Genomic DNA, 19,790 nt, shown 5'->3' with positions numbered 1-19,790 from the left:
TTTATAACTTTTAACAACTAACTAAAATACAGTCAAGAGAATAAAATAAAAAACACCTGTAGTCATTCTCCTGTTAATATTTCAGTATATGTTCTCCAAGAAATTTTCCATGCATAGTTTCTAAAGAAAATCATCATATTCTTTTTTTGTAAATTGATTATTTACTCAACATTTAATGAACGCCTTTCAATGTCAATAAACACAGAGCCTCCTTACTTTTTTTTTTTTTTTTTTTAGATGGAATCTCACTCTGTCACCCAGGTTGGATTGCAGTGGCGCGATCTCGGCTCACTGCAACCTCCACCTCCTCCGTTCAAGCGATTCTCCCACCTCAGCCTCCCCAGTAGCTGTGAATATCTACAGTTACTGCCCTGGAATAAATTTCTAGTACGAGAATTGCTGCTGTAAATTTACATTTTTAGGCTTTTAAAATATGTTGCCAAAATGCCACCCCAAAGGATTGAACTAAATTTAGGATGATCACACAATTAATCAGCCAAACTGAGACGCTTTGGGGGAGTGAAAGAGGATGCTATTAATAATTATACAGGGATCCCAGGCATAAACTAGGTCTGTCCCAGTTGAACTGGGACACACGTCGCCCTAGCTATATCCTACTACAACCAACAATACATGGGAATACCTTTCGTCTCACACCTTCACCAACAATGAGTGTTAACCATTTTATTAAAAATCTTCACTAACTTTACAGGCCAAAAATGGGAACACTTGTTTTAATCTGCACTTCACTAATTAAATCTGGGATGAAACTTTTCTTTTTCATGTTTACTTAGGTCTTTGTATTTCTTTATTTCACATTGGGTTCTTGCTCTTTTTTATTGTAAGAATTATTTAGAAATTTACATAGTTAGTTCTTCTTTTCTTATTGCACCATGCTTTCACCTTGTCATGCAGTGCTTTCTCCTTGACCCATTTCAGCCATAAACTACATTGCAACATACTTGCTTTTTAAAAATATGTTTTATTAACTATGTAGAACAATCTATTATAGAAAAACTTGGGAAAGAAATTTGCTAAAATGTTGGCAGTCTTTCTCTGGGCAGTGAGTCTAGGGTCAATTGTTTTACTTCCTTTTGCATTTCTGTATTTTTTTAGTTTCTCCACAATGAACATGTATAACTTTTGTTTATTTATTTTTTATTTTTTACATTGATTAATAAAAATTTTACAATTTACCATGTACAACATGATGTTTTGAAATATATATACATTGTGGAGTGGCTAAGTTGAGCTAATGAACATATGTATTACCTCACACACATCATTTTTTGTGGTGAGTTACTTGCTTTTTTCTTAATCTTTTTCTGTCTATCACAAAACAGTAGTCCTTAGATCAGTGTGACATAGGAATCAGTGCTACTGTCAGGTTTTATTGGCAGTAGCAGCAACAATAATATATTCTGAATGCCATTTAAACTGAGAGATGCCAGGCACAGTGGCTTACACCTGTAATGTAAGGCAGGTAATGTAAGGCCAAGGCAGATGGATTATTTGAGGTCAGTAGTTTGAGACCAGCCTGGCCAACATGGTGAAACCCTGTTTCTACCAAAACAAAACAAAACAAACAAACAAACAAACAAAACAAAAACTCAGCCGGGTGTGGTGACATGCACCTGTAGTCCCAGCTACTCTGAAGGTTGAGGCAGGAGAATCACTTGAACCCAGGAGACAGAGTTGCAGTGAGCTGAGATCGCACCACTGCATTCCAGCCTGAGCAACAGAACAAACAAAAAGCAAGCAAACAAAAAAAAAAAAAACAGAGAGAGAAAAAAAATTCAGTGGGTTTACCAGTGAAGAAGATTAAAACTAAGTTCAACAACTACTTTTTGAGTGTTGGCAATTCAATATCAATTAAACACCTATATTCAGTACCACCGTGGGCATTTTCATGAAGCCCAAAGAATTTTAAGGTAAGAACCTACTCCTGGCTGGGCATGGTGGCTCACACCTTTTAATCCCAGCACTTTGGGACGCCGAGGCAGGCGGATCACGTGAGGCCAGAAGTTTGAGACCAGCCTGGCCAATATGGTGAAACCCCATCTCTACTAAAAATACAAAAATGAGCCGAGTGTGGTGACAGGCGCCTGTAGTCCTAGTTACTCAGGAGCCTGAGGCAGGAGAATCACTTGAATCCAGGAGGTGGAGGTTGCAGTGAGCCAAGGTCTTGCCACTGTACTCCAGCCTGGGCAACAAAGCGAGACTTTATCTCAAAAAACAAAACAAAACAAAACAAAACAAAACAAAACCTACTCTTGAAAAAACTCTGATCTATCCTGAGGCTCTGAATCTTAGAAACCTCAGAGCAGGAGGTATAGTGTACATTTTATTAGAATATCAGAGCCCAAAGCCAAGAACAATCTCTCAGTCTTCACAAACCTTTTTCAGGTAAGGCTGAATGAATGCCAATAAAAGCAAGTCATTTCTGAAATAGAGCTAACTCGGAAACGTCCTTGGCTAAGGTTTATGTACCCCAAGTGGAAGCCCAGATTTATTTCAAGAGGAAGCAATATCATTTAATTGTTGCTCTTGGGCAAGGCACGGTGGCTCATGCCTGTAATCCCAGTACTTTGGGAGGGTGAGGTGGGCAGATCACCTGAGGTCAGGAGTTCGAGACTAGCCTGGTCAACACAATGAAACCCCGTTTCTACTAAAAATACAAAAATGAACCTGTTGTGGTGGCACATGCCTGTAATTCCAGCTACTTGGGAGGCTAAAGCAGGAGAATTGCTTGAACCCAGGAGGCAGAGGTTGCAGTGAGACAAGATCGTGCCATTGCACTCGAGCCTGGACAACAAGAGCAAAACTCAGTCTCAAAAAAAAAAAAAAAAAAAAAAAACAGTTTTTGGTCTTTTGCTGCCTTTCTGTAATATCCATCCTACCCCTGTTAAAGTCATCTTACTCAATATTGTCACATAACCTTATTGTATCACTCCTGAGTGTGCAAGAGACTGTGAAATTATATAGAAGGCTTCTGATGAACATGTAGTTTCTCAGGAAAATAAATGCTCAGAATCTTCTACTTTTCTTTTTCTTTTAGAACCTCGATCCATGGCAGAGCCAGGTAAAGATGATTTCAACTGTAATTCATTAGTATATGAGTGATTTTATATATATAAGAATGCATAATGAAGTTACACTGAGATGAATAAAAGTGAAAATAAAGTTTTAGGAAAATACAAAAATTAGCCAGGCATGGTGGTGCATGTCTGTAATCCCAGCTACTTGGGAGGCTGAGGCAGGAGAATCGCTTGAGCTTGGGAGGTGGAGGTTGCAGTGAGCCAAGATCGTGACACTACAATACCCGGGTGACAGAAAAAGCATCTGTTCTTAAAAAAAAAAAAAAAAAAAGCCATCCAAATGAGCTATAGCTATTATTGTAGGAGGAGAGGAGGGGAGCATGTGCAAATCTGGAATATATATTTAATACCTCATATGAATGCAGTTGGTTCTTGGTCATTGAGAAGTGTGTCTTGGTTATTGAGAAGTGTTTCTTTTCCTCCATAAATGGCTGCCATTTGAGCCCTCTCAAAACTAGGCAAAGCAATTTTTATAATGCTAGGTGAATTTCAGTTCCATAGCCTAGGTATCTCAAAACTTATGCATCATCAGATTTTGCAGCTTGCAGAGATTCGGTAAAATATCTGTGATGTGATTTGATTTAGTTGGGAGGATACTAAGATGAAATACAAGTGACAGTAGGCGAACTTAGAAAGTTCAAGTCACTCACAAAACAGGGCAAAAACATCCGAATGCCCTCTCTGTGCCACCCAGAAAAATCAGATTGTATTTGCAACCCTGTCAGAGAAAGCTGGTTTGTGATCTCATTACTATAATTCTCTCTTCAGGCTGGGCATGGTGGCCCACACCTGTAATTCCAGCACTTTGGGAGGCTGAGACAGGTGGATCACCTGAGGTTGGGAGTTCGAGACCAGCCAGGCCAACATACATACAACCCCATCTCTACTAAATTTACAAAAATTAGCCGGGCTAGGATTTTTAAGGGTTTTGGAGTGGATTGAAGAGCGGAGATCACTGGTTGGTTGAAAAGTGCAGGGTGAAGTCATGGGACCGGGAGATGAAGAAGCCATGTTCTCATTGCTGATCTCGATCTTCTGTGGGGGTCTTCAAACTAGTTGCTGGAATTCATGGTCTGAAAAAATGCCTTAAGAGATCCTAAACAAAAACCTTATGAGGCTGGGCACAGTAGCTCACACCTATGATCCCAACACTTTGGTGGGAGGATCGCTTCAGCACACGAGTTAAAGACCAGCCTGGGCAATATAGTGAGACTCCCACCTCTACAAAAACTTAAAAATTAGCCAGGCATGGTGGTGTATGTCTGTGGTCCCAGCTACTCAGGAGGCTCAGGTGGGAGGATCACTCAAACCTGGGAGGTGTAGGCTGCAGTGAGTGGAAATTATGCCTCTACACTCCAGCCTGGGCAACAGAGCAAGACCTTGTCTCAAAAAAAATAGAAGCCTTATGATTCTAATGTTAGAAATCCTGTCTATAGAGGCTGGGCACGGTGGCTCATGGCTGTAATACCAGCACTTTGGGAGGCCGAGGCAGGTGGATCATGAGGTCAGAAGATCAAGACCATCCTGGCTAACATGGTGAAAGCCCATCTCTACTTTAAAAAATCAAAAAAATTAGCCGGGTGTGGTGGCAGGTGCCTGTAGTCCTGGCTACTTGGGAGGCTGAGGCGAGAGAATAGTGTGAACCTGGGAGGCAGAGCTTGCAGTGAGCCGAGATCACGCCACTGCACTCCAGCCTGGGTGACAGAGCAAGACTCCATCTCAAAAAATAAATAAATAAATAAATAAATAAAATCCTGTCTATAGGAACAACAACGCGGATGCAAATCAATTCTTAAATAGTCTTATGATCCTAATGTCAGAAATCCTATCTATGGGAACAAGCAGATGCAGATGGTCAGGATCTAGTGCTGTATGACTTTAAGTGACAAAGGAAGTGGGTCAAAGTGCAGCCTGATTAACGCTTAACTATATTTCTTTCCCGAACCGAGCATGCAATTCTTATCAACCCTGTGGTGATGGTTTCAATATCACACTGACTGGAATTATGTGTCTCAACTACCACTTAACAAGAATGGAGTTAGCTTGACTGGCTTAGACCAGTCATGATTTACCACCTGAGGCTGAGAGGGGCCAGCTTTCTTCAAAACATATGACCACTCCAAGTAGAGTAGACAAAGCCAAAGTTCTATCAACAAGGAGGTAGGAGGAGGAAGAGTTACTGAGTAGGTACTTGCCTTGGTCCACTGTGTGCTGCTATAACAGAATACCTGAAACTGGGTGATTTTTAATAAGGAACAGGGATCTATTTCTTACAGTTCTGGAGGCTGGAAAGCCCAAGATCAAGGGGCCTGCATCTGATGAGGGCCTTCATGCTGTGTCATTCCATGGCAGAAGGCAGAAGGGCAAGAAAGCAAGTGCACAAGAGAAGGGAGGGAGAGAGGAGGCCATTCTTACTTTCATGACGAATCCACTCCCATGATAACAACATTTATCCATTTATTAGGGCAGAGGCATTATGACGTAAACACCTCCCCTTAGGCTCCACATCCCAACACTGAAACACTGGGAATTGTTTCCAGCACATGAATATTGGGGGACGCGTTCAAACAGCAATACTCAATACTGCCTGCCATGCCCCCCAGCCAGATTTCCTAGAAATGGTCTAGTTAATTCAATTCAATTATCATGAAGCACTGAGATGCCTGCCAAGTTTCTCCTAATGCAACTATTTTTTAATAATTTTGTTTTTAATGTCATTTCTATGGAGTGATAACTGGAGGTTTATGCTACTGTCTTATACCTCCTCTTTATTAGCTGTCAAGGAATATCTAACTTTAATAATTTTGGATGGCAGTCATGTGGTTCTACCTGGGAATCACCTCTGTAGTCATTCACAGAGGATCATTGTTCACAGTGTATCAGAGTAATCCATAAGATTTACCATAGTGATACAAAAGTAGAAATGCCTTTCACTCTTCTTTCACCCAGAATTTCAAGTTACTCTATCACTTCTTTACTACTAGTAAAGCAAAATATTTGCTGTCCAATTTTAAATTGTGGTCCTTGTTTAAAATAATCTTACTGCAAAAGTTCCCCAGGGAAATAGCGAGAGACCTAGGTTTAGAAAATGTTTTATTAGTTCTTTAATTTCACAGAAATTTCCTTTTCCTTTGACTCCTAGTTTGTTTTGTGATTTTCAAAAGTTTATTGTCATTCATTTCGATTTTTGCCATCTGTACTGATGACATAAGAATAGAAGATTATCTGAGAATCCATAATATGTAACAATTTTTACAAAATCCCCTTGTCAGGTCGGGCATGGTGGCTCACGCCTGTAATCCCAGCACTTTGGGAGGCCGAGGCGGGCGGATCACTTGAAGTCAGGAGTTCAAGACCAGCCTGTCAACATGGCGAAACCCCATCTCTACTAAAAAGACAAAAATTAGCGGGTGGCACACGCCTGTAGTCCCAGCTACTCGGGAGGCTGAGGCAGGAGAATCACTTGAACCTGGGAGGTGGAGGATGCAGTGAGCCGAGATCTTGCCACTGCACTCCAGCCTGGGTGACAGAGCAAGATTCCGTCTATAAAAAAAAAAAAAATTCCCCTGTCAATACTTGGCCTGTCTGCATGGAGTTATTGTTTCTACATTCTTTGACTAATTTTGCCTACTAATCAGTCAATTCAATCAAATAATTGTTTTGACCAATTGTTTTCAAAGAATTAATATAACTGGCTTCTTATATTGACTTTGTAGAATCATCATCTGATATCAGTAAATTCTATAATTCTATTTTCATAATTAAGTCAGTAACCATTCTGTTTCACTGGCATATAGAGGAGATTTGCACCTTGGTCATTGCTGAGGTGTTTGCAGAAGATTCTGGGTGTTTCACATGTACTGCAAGCAACAAATACGGCACAGTGTCAAGCATTGCACAGCTGCATGTGAGAGGTAAGGACCCTTTAATGCCAGAACAGTTTAGACTGTGACTTTGAGTGTGAATATGCAGACTTCGTGTTACCATTCCTTACTGTTTTCATACGAAGCTGGCTTGGCTCTCCCAAAAGATTTGAATTATTGAGGAAAATGTTCTTGAACAGTGTCCAGTCTTCCATTTCTTATTGCACTTACAGCCACCACCGCAATTACCCTGCTGTCGCCATTATATTTCCTAAGAGAACATCTCCTCAATAAATTTCTAAATTTCTTTCCAAAGGGGTATTTATACTTTAAATTTAGTATTTTATTTTAATTTAATTTTTTTCCTGTATCCTTACCATTCTTTAATGCCCCAATGATGATCTGTTTTGACAAGCATTTCCCGTTCATACATTCATCTGGTGTGAACACTTTCCCATTTGTGCACATGCCCCAGTTCAGGCTTGCAGTGGCTGACAACTCAGGTCCTGTTATTGTCCTTTCAGGAAATGAGGACCTCAGCAACGATGGGTCTCTTCACTCAGCCAACTCCACCACCAACCTGGCTGCTATTGAGCCACAGCCCTCCCCACCCCACTCAGAGCCTCCGTCTGTGGAACAACCCCCCAAACCCAAACTCGAGGGAGTTCTGGTGAACCACAACGAGCCCCGGTCCAGCTCTAGGATTGGGCTTCGTGTGCACTTCAACCTGCCTGAAGATGATAAAGGAAGTGAAGCATCCTCTGAGGGTGGCGTGGTGACCACCAGACAGACCAGGCCCGATTCTTTCCAGGAGAGGTTCAACGGACAGGCAGCAAAATCCCAGAGCCTTCTTCCCCGTCAAAGAGCCCCTCCAGTTCTGGCCAAACCCAAACTGTAAGTAAAAGTAGGATGAATAACCAGGAGCTTCTATGATCTTTTCTTGAGTCTGATCTTAAAATAATGGAACTCAGCTAGGCACAGTTGCTCACACCTGTAATCCCAGCACTTTGGGAGACCGAGGCAGGAGGATCGCTTAAGCCCAGGAATTTGAGACCAGCCTGGGAAAAATAGTGAGACCCCTGTCTCTAAAAGAAAAAAATTTATAGTAAAAAAATTAGCAGGCATGGTGATGCATACCTATAGTTCTAGCTACTTGGGAGACAGAGGCAGGAGGATCACTTGAGCCTAGGAGTTTCAGGCTACAGTGAGCTGTGATTGTACCACTGTACCCCAGCCTGGGTGACAGAGCAAGACTTGTCCAGGGGAAAAAAAAAAAAAAAAAGAACCAAAAAGGGGAATTCCCAAATGAGAAAATACACATTAAATGTTTTGCCAAATGTACATCCTTACATTAATAGAAGCACACTATCACTATTATCCTTAATTAATATTCTACCTCCAAGCAATGTTGCACTTAAACTAATTCAGAAACATTTGTCTGACATTCTGACATTAGAGGCCCCAGGTAAAGCACTTCTGTGCTTCTCTTATAAAGACGTTTTTTGTATCTGATCGTCTTTACAGTCTGTAATTTCATCCTTATATTTCTCATTTCTGCTTCAATTTAAGCTTCTGTAGTCATTATAGAAAAGTTATTTAGTATTTTTTAGATAGTTCCGCGCTGCTGCTGGATAAATATAGTAGGATAAAGAAGTGGTCATGATTTTCTGACTCAACTCAGGAGCCTACTGTGGTTGTTGTCCTGACTCCCTAGAAAGCCGTGTTGCAATCACGGCCGGGCGCGGTGGCTCACGCCTGTAATCCCAGCACTTTGGGAGGCTGAGGTGGGCAGATCACAAGATCAGGAGATCAAGACCATCCTGGCTGACATGGTGAAACCCCCGTCTCTACTAAAAATACAAAAAATTAACCCGGCATGGTGGTGGGCGCCTGTAGTCCCAGCTACTTGGGAGGCTGAGGCAGGAGAATGGTGTGAACCCAAGAGGTGGAGCTTGCAGTGAGCCAAGATCGTGCCACTGCACTCCAGCCTGGGTGACAGAACGAGACTCCGTCTCAAAAGAAAAAAAAGAAAAAGAAAGCCATGTTACAATGTTTAAAATGTCCATCCACAACATAGCAAATACAGGGCATGATATTGCTATTATTTCCTGTTTCATCCACACATCAAATTCATAAAAAATTGTTTCTAATTACAAAAACTTTTAAATATCAACATCAAAATCTACAGCACCAGTGCACCCACTGTGGCTTGCTCATCACCATGAGATGTTCACTGGAAGTCATTCGTGTTTAGTTTATATTCTAAACCATATACGGCAAAATTCTGGACATAAGATTCAATGTTGTGAAACATGCCTCTAAGCAAGTGACATCCGGAAATGTCTCAGTCCCCTCAAAGTCCTGTCAGTCACAGGAAACAGGAATCCACTTAAAGTAAAAAGAGGGGAAGAGGTTACTGCAGGGATATAGGCAGAAATGGGTAAGCCAAACAGAACCAAGCCCTGCAGGAGAAGAACTGGAGAGGTAGGAGCTGGGCCTCTTCACCTGTCATCTCAGGATCACAGGTCAGTCCAGCCTCTGTCTGCTAGAGCTTGTGCGACTGGTTCGCCCTCTGTCTACATGAGCATCTCCTTGTTTCCTCTTTACTTATCTGATCCATTCTTCTCTCTTTGAAGACCCATCAGTTCATAAGTGGCCCATCATGGCCATGTCCCCATTCCACATCATAATCTGTGTCAAGTACCACTGTTAACTAAATCAATCTCAGCAGCTCAACTCCCAATTCTAGTTGGTCCAGGCTGGTCAGGTGACCTCCTGCCCCCTCCCCCAGTACACTCAACTGTTAGAGGATTTATGTTTGGAAGAAACTGTAGGTGGGAGAAGTTCTCAGAGAAGGGAGTTACAGGGGACAGGTAACCCCAAACAACCTCCTGGGGAATTGCTTCCTTTGTAGGACTGTCTCTTCCCCGGTAACAGTTTTAGGGGCCATACATAGTACGATGGAAAAAAGAAATTCTGCCAACAGATTTAAAGAGGTTTATTCTAAGTCAATATGAGTGACTACGACCCAGGGAAACACAGTCTTCAGAGGTCCAGAGAAAGTGCACCCAAGGCAGTCAGGTTGCAGTTTGGTTTTATGCATTTCAGGAACACAAGAATTGCAGGTAAAATCATAAATCAATACAAGAAGATAAACATTGGTTTGGCCCCAAAATGCAGGACATGGCAAAGCAGGGACTTACCAGTCATAGGTGGGGCTGGGGATTCTGTGGTTGGCAATTGAAAGAGTTAAGTTTTGTCTGAAAACTTGGAGTCAGTAGAAAGGAATGTTTAAGTTAAAATAAGGGAGTCTGCTGTTGGTCACGTGATGCCATGCCAGAGTCGGGATGAGAAGAAAACCACCATACAGTGGGTCAAAAAGGCCTGTTACAAATTAGCCAGGTTTGGTGGCGCATGCCTTTAATCCCAGCTACTCAGGAGGCTGAAGTGGGAGAATTGCTTGAACCTAGGAGGCAGAGGTTGCGATGAACCGAGATTGCGCCACTGCACTCCAGCCTGGGTGACAGAATGAGATTCTTTCTAAAAAAAAAAAAAAAAAGACCTGTTTCATGAGATTTTATGGCTATGGCTTGTTTTAGAAGTGACTTTCCCTAGGTCCCTTAGGATAGGATTTGAGCATACAAAAAGGTCAGAGTTCAGTCCTCAGGTATGTCAGTTAGGATTAAGTTGAGCTTCACGTTGCAGACAACCCAAACTAACAGGGTTTAAATACTTGAGGGTTTATTTTCTCTCATATAAAGAAAGTAGACAGGGAGTCTGGGGCTATGAATGTTGGTTCCATGGTCATTAAGAATCCAGTCTCCTTCTGTCTTTCTGCTCTGCCATCCCAAACACTGGCTTTTTCCCTAGGTCCCCTCATGGCCCAAGACAGCTGATGGTGATCAAGTCACCACATCTACAAAGTGCTGGGATTACAGGTGTGAGCCACTGCACCCAGACATCACTCTTGATGTTAGAATCTCTTCTAAGGAGACTTCTTAGAGGTTTCAACCAAAATTTTCTGCTTCTGCCTCTTTGGCCAGAATTTAGGCAGATGAGACATTAGTTGCAAAGGAGGCTGGAAGTGCAGTCTTTAGCTGCACATATTGCCACCATAAACAAAATCGGGTTCTTTTACAAGGGAGGAATTAAGTAGACAGCAGTGTCTGCCGCATGAGACTTCCAATTAACATAAGACGTCTCTCTAATAAATCATGTAGTGACACCCTCTAGAAACATAGTTCTCGGCACTATATAATTCTTTAATATTCTTTGCCTTCCTTAAGTTTTCTCTTGTGTATACATATGTTTACATTAGTATAGATATGAATATATATATTCACCACACTCACACATACACACACCCTTTGTAAATCTACATGCCTACAACCTTTTCTTGCTAGTTTTAACCTCATTGGTTTAACCTCACACATTTTGCATTAAAATATATTGACTCAGTCTTCTCAAGGATACAATTTTCTGCTTGTTCCTTCTATTTGCTATTCATATGGAAAATAGAGATAAAGTAGATCTTAAAATTGCAACAGAAAGGGAAGCCATCATTTTTAAACCTTGTATCATCAAAGCCTGACTTTGAAATTTCAGATTGAATATTAAGCTGTCTAGAGCAGTGATTCCTTATCCTGGCCACACTCTAGAATAAAATTTGGAGGTTTTAAAAAATATTTATGCCTTCCATCTAAATTGAATCAGATTATTTTAATGTGCAGCCAGTTTGGAAACCACTGGTCTAGAGTTAGAGAAATAACCTCGGCTGGGCGCGGTGGCTCACGTCTGTAATCCCAGCACTTTAGGAGGCTAAGGCAGGTGGATAACTTGAGGTCAGGAGTTCTAGACTACCCTGGCCAACATGGTGAAACCCCGTCTCTACTAAAAACACAAAATTTAGCCAGGCATAGTGGCGCATGCCTGTCATTCCAGCTACTCGGCAGGCTGAGGCAGAAGAATCATTTGAACGTAGGAAGCAGAGTTTGCAGTGAACTGAGATCATGCCACTGCACTCCAGCCTGGGTGACAGAGCAAGATTCTGTCTCAAAAAGAGAGAAAAAAGAAAAAGAAAGTAACAACCCTGAGTTGCAATTCTTCCCCACTCCCTACCACTCACCCGCTACACCAGGAAAACACAATAATTAACATTTAAAAGTGAGATACATGTCAGACAAAGGTCAGAATATACTAGGAAAGTCTATGCTATGGGGCCAAGTGTTTCTTTAGGGCAGCGGTTCTCAGTCCTGGGTGACTGTGAGAATCAGCTGGGGCCTTGTGGTAGGCAGACCCGCCACATCAGCATCACCTGGAAGCTTGTTGGAATGCAGACTCCCAGGCTCCACCCCACACCTGCCGAATCAGAAACTCTAGGGATGGGGGCCAGAAACCTGTGTTTTAACAGGCCCTGCAGAGGATTCTGAGGCCCAGTAAAGTTTGAGAATGACTGACCTACATTTGAAAAGATAATAATAACTCTGTCTGAATTCCATTGCAGGTAAATTAACTGAGCAGGTGCCTAAATCAGCAAGGTTCATTTGTCTTTTACAGTCTCCAGGTGATTCAAATGTGCAACCAGCACAGTGACTGCTGCTAAAACCACAGCAGATTTACTCAGAATTAGTTTTCCAAGTCAGTGATGCACTGGAAAGTGTTCAATGACCGACAGGGGAGAGAAAGCCCTGATTTTTAGCATTTGCACCAATTTCAAGCTACTAAGAGAAAGTCATCGAATGGGTAGTTGAAATGAGATGTGCACTATCTGTTCTTCAAAGCCAGTGAACTGGCTCCAGCACACACTGCCAGAAATTGTCATTGCCAAAACTGTTTTCAAAAGTACTTGATACAGTATCTCAAGTTTGTTGTTTGGCATTTTATCTTCAGAATTCAAAATCCTTAATAATTTCTTTTGTATTCCTTATAATGCAGAGTCTCTGTGTCCCAAAAGCAACACATATTTCCAAAGAACATAAAACCGGCCAGGCGCAGTGGCTCATGCCTGTAATTCTAGCAAATTGGGAGGCCAAGGCAGGCAAATTGCTTGAGCTCAGGTGTTTGAGACCAGCCTGGGCAACATGACAAGACCCCCAACTCTACAAAAACTATAAAAATTGGCGGGGCCAGGAGGTGCGCACCTGTGGTCCCAGCTACTTGGGACGCTAAGGCAGGAGGATCACTTGAACTCAGGAGGTCGGGGCTACAGTGACCCGCGATTGTGCCACTGCACTCCAGTCTAGGTGACAGAGTAAGACTGCCTAAAATAATTAAAAAATAAAAATAAAATAAAGATCATATAATTAGTGGTCCTGAAGCACTGTGATCCCACATATGGGTCCTCCTGTGGTTACTCATTCAAGAGTAGATTCTCCTAAACATCAAAGTTTGGCAGCCTTAATGACTTTATGCATATATGATTTTAAGACATTTTCATTACACTTTGTTAAAAAAGAACTCTTTCATGAAGAGAAATTTAATAGACCACTGAATTCAACAGACCATTTAATTCAACGGACCATTAAGGCAAATCATGTGATGCCTCTGTGACTCAGGTTCTATAAATGGAGAAACTGCTTCCAGTTTGATCTTTCTCCTTTTAGGAACAATAAAAGTCTAAGGCAAGGTTTATAATCAGGGTGAGCAAATAATCATCATTCAAATTAGGACATTTCTGAGAGTGAAAGTGACTTCTATTAATAATGATGTCAGGGCCAGGCACGGTGGCTCGCGCCTGTGATCCCACCAGTTCGGGAGGCCAAGACGGGCAGATCATTTGAGGTCAGGAGTTCAAGACCAGTCTAGCTAAAATGGTGAAACCCTGTCTCTACTAAAAATACAAAATTTAGCCGGGCATGGTGGCAGACACCTGTGGTCCCAGCTACTTGGGAGGCTGAAGCACAAGAATCGCTTGAACCCAGGAGGCAGAGGTTGCAGTGAGCGGAGATCGCACCACTGCACTCCAGCCTGGGTAAAAGAGTAAGACCCTGTCTCAAAACAAAACAAAACAAAATAATGATGCCAGGAAAAGATGTTAAACCAGGACCTTCCTGAATGTGTCGGGACATATGGTCACCTTATCTATAAAGGTTTGTCATCACAAGAGAATGAGAAACCCCTCTGAGACACATCTGGCTTCTTTGTTAAGGTCTGCTCTAAAACAAGGCAGAGTGGAGAATACAGCATGTTCTTATGGAGAATTCGGCCCTTTTCAGTAACTCACACTGGTGTGTAGCTCAGTGCCTTCTGTTCTGAAGCTGGGATACTTTTCGCTAGTCATCAGAACTCTCAGCACTGCCTACAAGAGAAACATTGTCTCTATTTCTCTTTTCCAATTTATAAACTCTTTGTTGCACAACTCAAAGGTCACAATACAAAGAATACAGTGTCAATGACGCCCTTGGAAAGAAGGAAAGACAAACTCACCAATTATTGGTCAGCTGATTTTTGCCACTCTGGTTGTGTGTTCTTTATTAGGGTCAAGTTATTTTATTTTATTTTATTTTATTTTATTTTATTTATTTATTGAGACAGGTCTCACTCTGTCACCAAGGCTGGAGTGCAGTGGCACGATCAGGACTCGCTGCAATCTCCGCCTCCAGGCTCAAGCCTGGGATCTCAAGTGATCTTCCTGGGATCCTCCTGGGATCGCTGAAGCAATCCTCCCACCTCGGCCTCATATATATATAAAATTTTTTTTTTTTTGTAGAGACAGAGTTTCACCACGTTGCCCAGGCTGGTCTCAAGCTCCTGGACTCAAGTGATCCCCCTGTCTCCGCCTCCCAAAGTGCCGGGATTACAGGCATGAGCCACCGTGCCCCGCCTATCATCAAGTTATAAACAGTTTGTCTGTACATTGTTTGAAAGGTGAGGCCGATAATAACACATTTCCTTCTCTCTCTCCACCCTTGTTTACCCTTGTTTTGTGTACAGTGATTCCACTCAGTTACAACAGCTTCATAACCAAGTCTTACTGGAACAACACCAGTTGCAAAACCCATCTCCTTCATCTCCTAAGGAGTTTCCTTTCAACATGAGTGTTTTGAACTCCACTGCTCCCCCAGCGGTGACAACATCCAGTAAGCAGGTGAAGGCTCCTTCATCACAGACGTTCAGCTTGGCCCGGCCGAAGCATTTCTTCCCCTCCACGAACACCACCGCAGCAACTGTGGCCCCTTCCAGCTCTCCAGTGTTCACTTTGAGCAGCACTCCTCAAACTATTCAGAGGACAGCGAGCAAAGAAAGCCTCTTAGTGTCTCACCCCTCCATGCAAACCAAATCTCCAGGAGGGCTTTCCATCCAAAATGAACCACCCCCACCAGGCCCAACAGAGCCAACACCACCACCACTCACATTTTCCATCCCCAGCGGAAACCAGTTTCAGCCCCGCTGTGTGTCCCCAACTCCTGTCTCTCCTACCAGCCGGATTCAGAACCCAGTGGCTTTTCTCAGCTCTGTTCTGCCTTCTCTCCCTTCCATCCCACCCACAAATGCCATGGGGCTGCCTAGAAGTGCACCATCCATGTAAGTGTCATTGGGGTTTCTTGATGTAAGATGCTAGTTAAGAGGCGATATGTGCAGTGAATAGCTTGATCTGGGACAGGACTCTCATTTTGTGGATTCCTAGATAATCTTATTCTCTTAGACACAGAATGGATGTGGAACACTTCAGGACAAAGGAGATGATTACTTTGAATGATTATTAATAATTAAAATATCAGGCTAGGTGTGGTAGCTCGCGCCTGTAATCCCAGCACTTTGGGAGGCCAAGGAAGGTGGATCACTTGAGGTCTGGTGTTTGACAGCAGCCTAGGCAACAAGGTGAAATCCCCATCTCTAGGAGAAACACAAAAAATTAGCTGGGCATGTTGGTGCATGCCTGTAATCCCCGCTACTCGGGAGGCTGAGGCAGGAGAATCATTGAACCCAAGAGGCAGAGTTTGCAGTGAGCCGAGATTGCACCACTGCACTCCAGCCTGGGTGGCAGAGTGAGACTCTGTTTCAAAAAAATTTTGTTTTAATTAAAATATCAAAAAGACCTTTACAAATACTGATTCTCTGCACAGGGCTTAATTCCCTAAGTGCCTAATGACTGCTGGTTTCTGGTTGTCACTTCAACCATTCTGATTTCTAGGCCTTTTCACCCTGGCCAGTGCTTTTCATGGGTGTGTCGGGTGTGGATTTATCTTACAGGCCGTCCCAGGGATTAGTGAAGAAAAATACAAAGTCTCCTCAACCAGTGAGTGATGATCACATTCGTGAAACTAAGAACGCGGTGATTCGAGACTTGGGGAAAAAAATAAATTTCAGTGATGTCAGACCAAACCAGCAGGTAAGATTGTTGGATTCAGAAGGTTTATTGAAATTTTATTGTAAGGAATATAATTTTGCTTGATTCAGTCCTCGGATACTCAGGTAACCTCAGTGAGGCTGATGTTGCAGCTCAGATGGTAGAGCACAGACTAACCAAAGAAATCTGCCTGTGTGGATCTGTAGTTCTTAATTCTCCCAGTAGTTAAATCAGTTTACTTGTTTACATGTATTTACCTAGAATAGGATACATTAAAGAAGAGAGCAGACAATCTATTATGAATCCCAGCAATCCTCAGCCCAGTTTACAATCTAAAGTTTTTTGAGACAAGTCTCGCTCTGTCACCCAGGCTGGGGTGCAGTGGTACGATCATGGCTCACTGCAACCTTGACCTCCCAGGCTCAAGCGATCCTCTTGCCTTAGCCTCCCAAGTAGCTGAGACTACGTGCCCAGCTAATTTTTTAATTTTTTGTAGAGACAGGGGTCTTGCCATTTTGCCCAGTCTTGTCTCAAACTCCTGGGCTCAAGCAATCCTGCCTCAGCCTTCCAAAGTGCTGGGATTACAGGCGTAAGACACCACACCCAGCCTATGACCTAGACTTTAAGGAACTCTGGGGTTCTAAGTTGTCTAATCTTCAATCTAATGTGCTTAAAAGTTTGGTCACCAGTACCTCTCAATCCTTATATTAGGTTGAATCATGTGAAATAGCCATTAGACAATTTCCTGTGGTTCAACCTGTACAACTCTTTGCTTTCTAGTAAATGCTTACACCAAAGGAAAGACAGGAAAGCCACCTGCGAGCATCATTCAAACAAAAGAAAGATAGACTGAACATGTTCTGATTTGAGGCATTTATTTTTGCTTTTGAGAATCACATGGTTATTTTTAATGCAGGTTTACATTTTAATAATCTAACTCTTGGTTTATTTCCCAAGATGGGAACTGACAAAAATATAACAAAATTTCAGTCAATACAATATGCCAAATATTGTGGAATTTGTGAACTCCTAGAAACAAAGTTCCCGATTTCCCGGAGCACATGCTGTTTTCCTTAGTGTTTCTGTCTCTTACTTCCAGTGGAGCCATGGATATACGGTAGTTTGCAATTGTGTTATATATTGAGCAACTTATACTGAGTGGATTCTTTTGAAAATGTGGTGCTTAAAACCTTTTAAAAATTCACTTAAAATTATTAAGGGGAATAGTTAAACTTGCCATAACTGAGTATACTTTTCATGGATTATTTCACCAAATTTCATCTATTTCTGGGAAGCAAATACCAACGCCACTGTTCTTCTCTTCCATCTTCTAGACAGAGAAACTAAGGCACAGGCTCAATAGTGGAACTGGAACTAGAGCTATGGTTTCCGGGATACTCTCACATTTTCCCTGAAATGCTGCAGCGTTTTCAGTTTTATGAGAACAGTTACCTTCAAGCCCTATAAATGTTGCTCTATCTAATGCAGATTTGTTTTCCTATAATACTGTCACCACACTTGTGGTTATTAATCCTTCTAAGTCATTGTAATCATAGCTGTATTCAGCCTATGTCTTTTACAACTGGGAGAGCAAGCAATTAGAGCCTTGTAAAAACAATGCTAGCTCAGTACATACGCTGTTTGATTTTACTTTTATAGTTACTCTGTAGGTAGATCCAGGATACCCCATTGCCCAACTCAGGGGAAAGAAGGGTTTTTCTCTTAGTTACCTGACATGTGTGTACATGTAAACGTGAAATTCCACAAATTGAATGCCATAAATCCAGTGGAAATCTCTCTTAAACCTCCATCATGAATTAACTTCTGGACTAATCGCAGGAACTAGGAAAGTCTCTAAAAGCATCTCAACACACTCATCTGAATATTTGTGACATGTGTCATTCTTCTGAGAATTATTATTCTGAGAATTATTACAGTTGGTTAATTACAGAATTGATCTTAGACTATGTTCCATGCCATGGATAATGAAATCCAAGCTGCATAAATGAAATTTGGGAAGGTAGGAGCTGTCTGAGATGGAGTGCTTGCATTTGGATGGCAGATGTTGACTCTGAGGAAGTTTTGGGAAATAAAATGATGATCATATTATATTGTTTTATCCATTGCTGCCTTGGGAAATGACAGTAAAAACGTCGTGAAGAACTGTCTAAAATATACTGTGACCCACGCTGGTGAAGTTAAGAAGAAAGTCAGCTTAGGAAAGTGTAAAAACATTAGACAAGCAGAGAAAAATTATGAAGAGACACCTATGTATTGATCTAGGCCTGCGTCCGGGGTCACAGGCATGAAAACAATCTGTGTTCTTACTCCCATATCAGCCTACACACATGGGAAGGGGGTGCAAATGATTCCTTCGGAAGAGTATGCATTTGTTTTGCTTTGAAAATTTTTAGGTCCAGAAAGCTGGGTTCTCTTGCCTTATTTTAGTTCTAAGTAAATAAAGAATAAACTGTCCTAGAACATTTGCATAATCTAGCATTAACACATTGTGCAGAGCATGAAAATAAATCAGAAGTCTTTGAACAATGAATATTACTGACTATAACCAATTTTCTCCCCAGAACTCAGATTTATAAATTATGTTTTAAAATGGTTTTCCTTTGATGTATCTACTGCTTTGTGTTTCTCTGTTGTGATAGTTCAGTCTTTGCCCTTTAACTCGTTAACTTATATATTTACAATTAGCAAGTAACATTTGTTGATTCTTAGAACCTTGTGAAATGAGAAGGTGCCATCCTTTCAGAGGCTCATATTTATTAAAATTTTTAGCTTTCTAAACTTACAACCAAGTGTCTTTGAGTTGGGGATAAGCCAAGAGAAAGGTTTCCTTATTTCTAGATTTTAGGCTGCATCGTTTCCTATTCTGAAGAGTACCATTCATCACCAGTGGATCTTGACTGGATATCGATAAAACCTAAATGGTTTAAGTTAGAGTGGTGAGTCTACAAAGTCAAAGGAATCCAGGATCACGGCCGGGCATGGTGGTTCAGGCCTGTAATCCTAGCACTTTGGGAGGCCGAGACAGGCGGATCACTTGAGATCAGAAATTCAAGACCAGCCTGGCCAACAGTGAAACCCCGTCTCTACTAAACATACAAAAATTAGATGGGTGTGGTGGTGGGTGCCTGTAGTCCCAACTACGTGGGAGGCTGAGGCAGAAAAATCACTTGAACCTAGGAGGTGGGGGTTGCAGTGAGCCGAGATCGTGCCACTGAGCTCCAGTCTGGGTGACAGAGCAAGACTGTGCCTCAAAAACAAAAAAATTTAAAAAAAGGAATCCAGGATCGCAAAGCATAATGGAGCTTTCATGACAAATGATTTTAATTCATACATGACTTAGCATGAAGTTCTGCACCCAGTAAGTATTTGTTAACTAGCTATGTTGATTGATTGTTAATTTCTAATCTCCATTTCCCACCCCTCTACCCCCAGCTAATGTCTTATTCCAGCTTTCCTCCTTGACCTCATTTCTCTGGAAACTTTCCCATCTCTTTATTTGGTCCTCTCACACCCCTGCTT

At 41.9% G+C, this 19,790-nt stretch overlaps 1 protein-coding gene across 3 annotated transcripts in view; it reads left to right on the top strand.

Moving 5' to 3' along the window:
• Nucleotides 1–19,790, top strand: part of MYPN (myopalladin) — a 102,934-nt gene that overhangs the window by 49,494 nt on the left and 33,650 nt on the right. For 2 of the 3 annotated variants that reach the window (XM_017851438.1, XM_017851441.1), the window contains 5 exons: nucleotides 3,059–3,082; nucleotides 6,896–7,012; nucleotides 7,486–7,855; nucleotides 14,894–15,484; nucleotides 16,154–16,292. In XM_017851438.1, the coding sequence (XP_017706927.1) occupies nucleotides 3,059–3,082; nucleotides 6,896–7,012; nucleotides 7,486–7,855; nucleotides 14,894–15,484; nucleotides 16,154–16,292 (1,241 nt within the window). The remainder of the gene's footprint in view (nucleotides 1–3,058; nucleotides 3,083–6,895; nucleotides 7,013–7,485; nucleotides 7,856–14,893; nucleotides 15,485–16,153; nucleotides 16,293–19,790) is intronic. The other variant, XM_017851440.1, reaches the window with a different exon arrangement.

The sequence above is a fragment of the Rhinopithecus bieti genome, unplaced genomic scaffold, assembly GCF_001698545.2.
Source record: "Rhinopithecus bieti isolate Rb0 unplaced genomic scaffold, ASM169854v2 scaffold_33940, whole genome shotgun sequence".
NCBI classification, from domain to species: Eukaryota; Metazoa; Chordata; class Mammalia; order Primates; family Cercopithecidae; genus Rhinopithecus; species Rhinopithecus bieti.
Note: the sequence above shows the minus strand (reverse complement) of the source record. Positions and strands in the feature narration are given on the sequence as shown.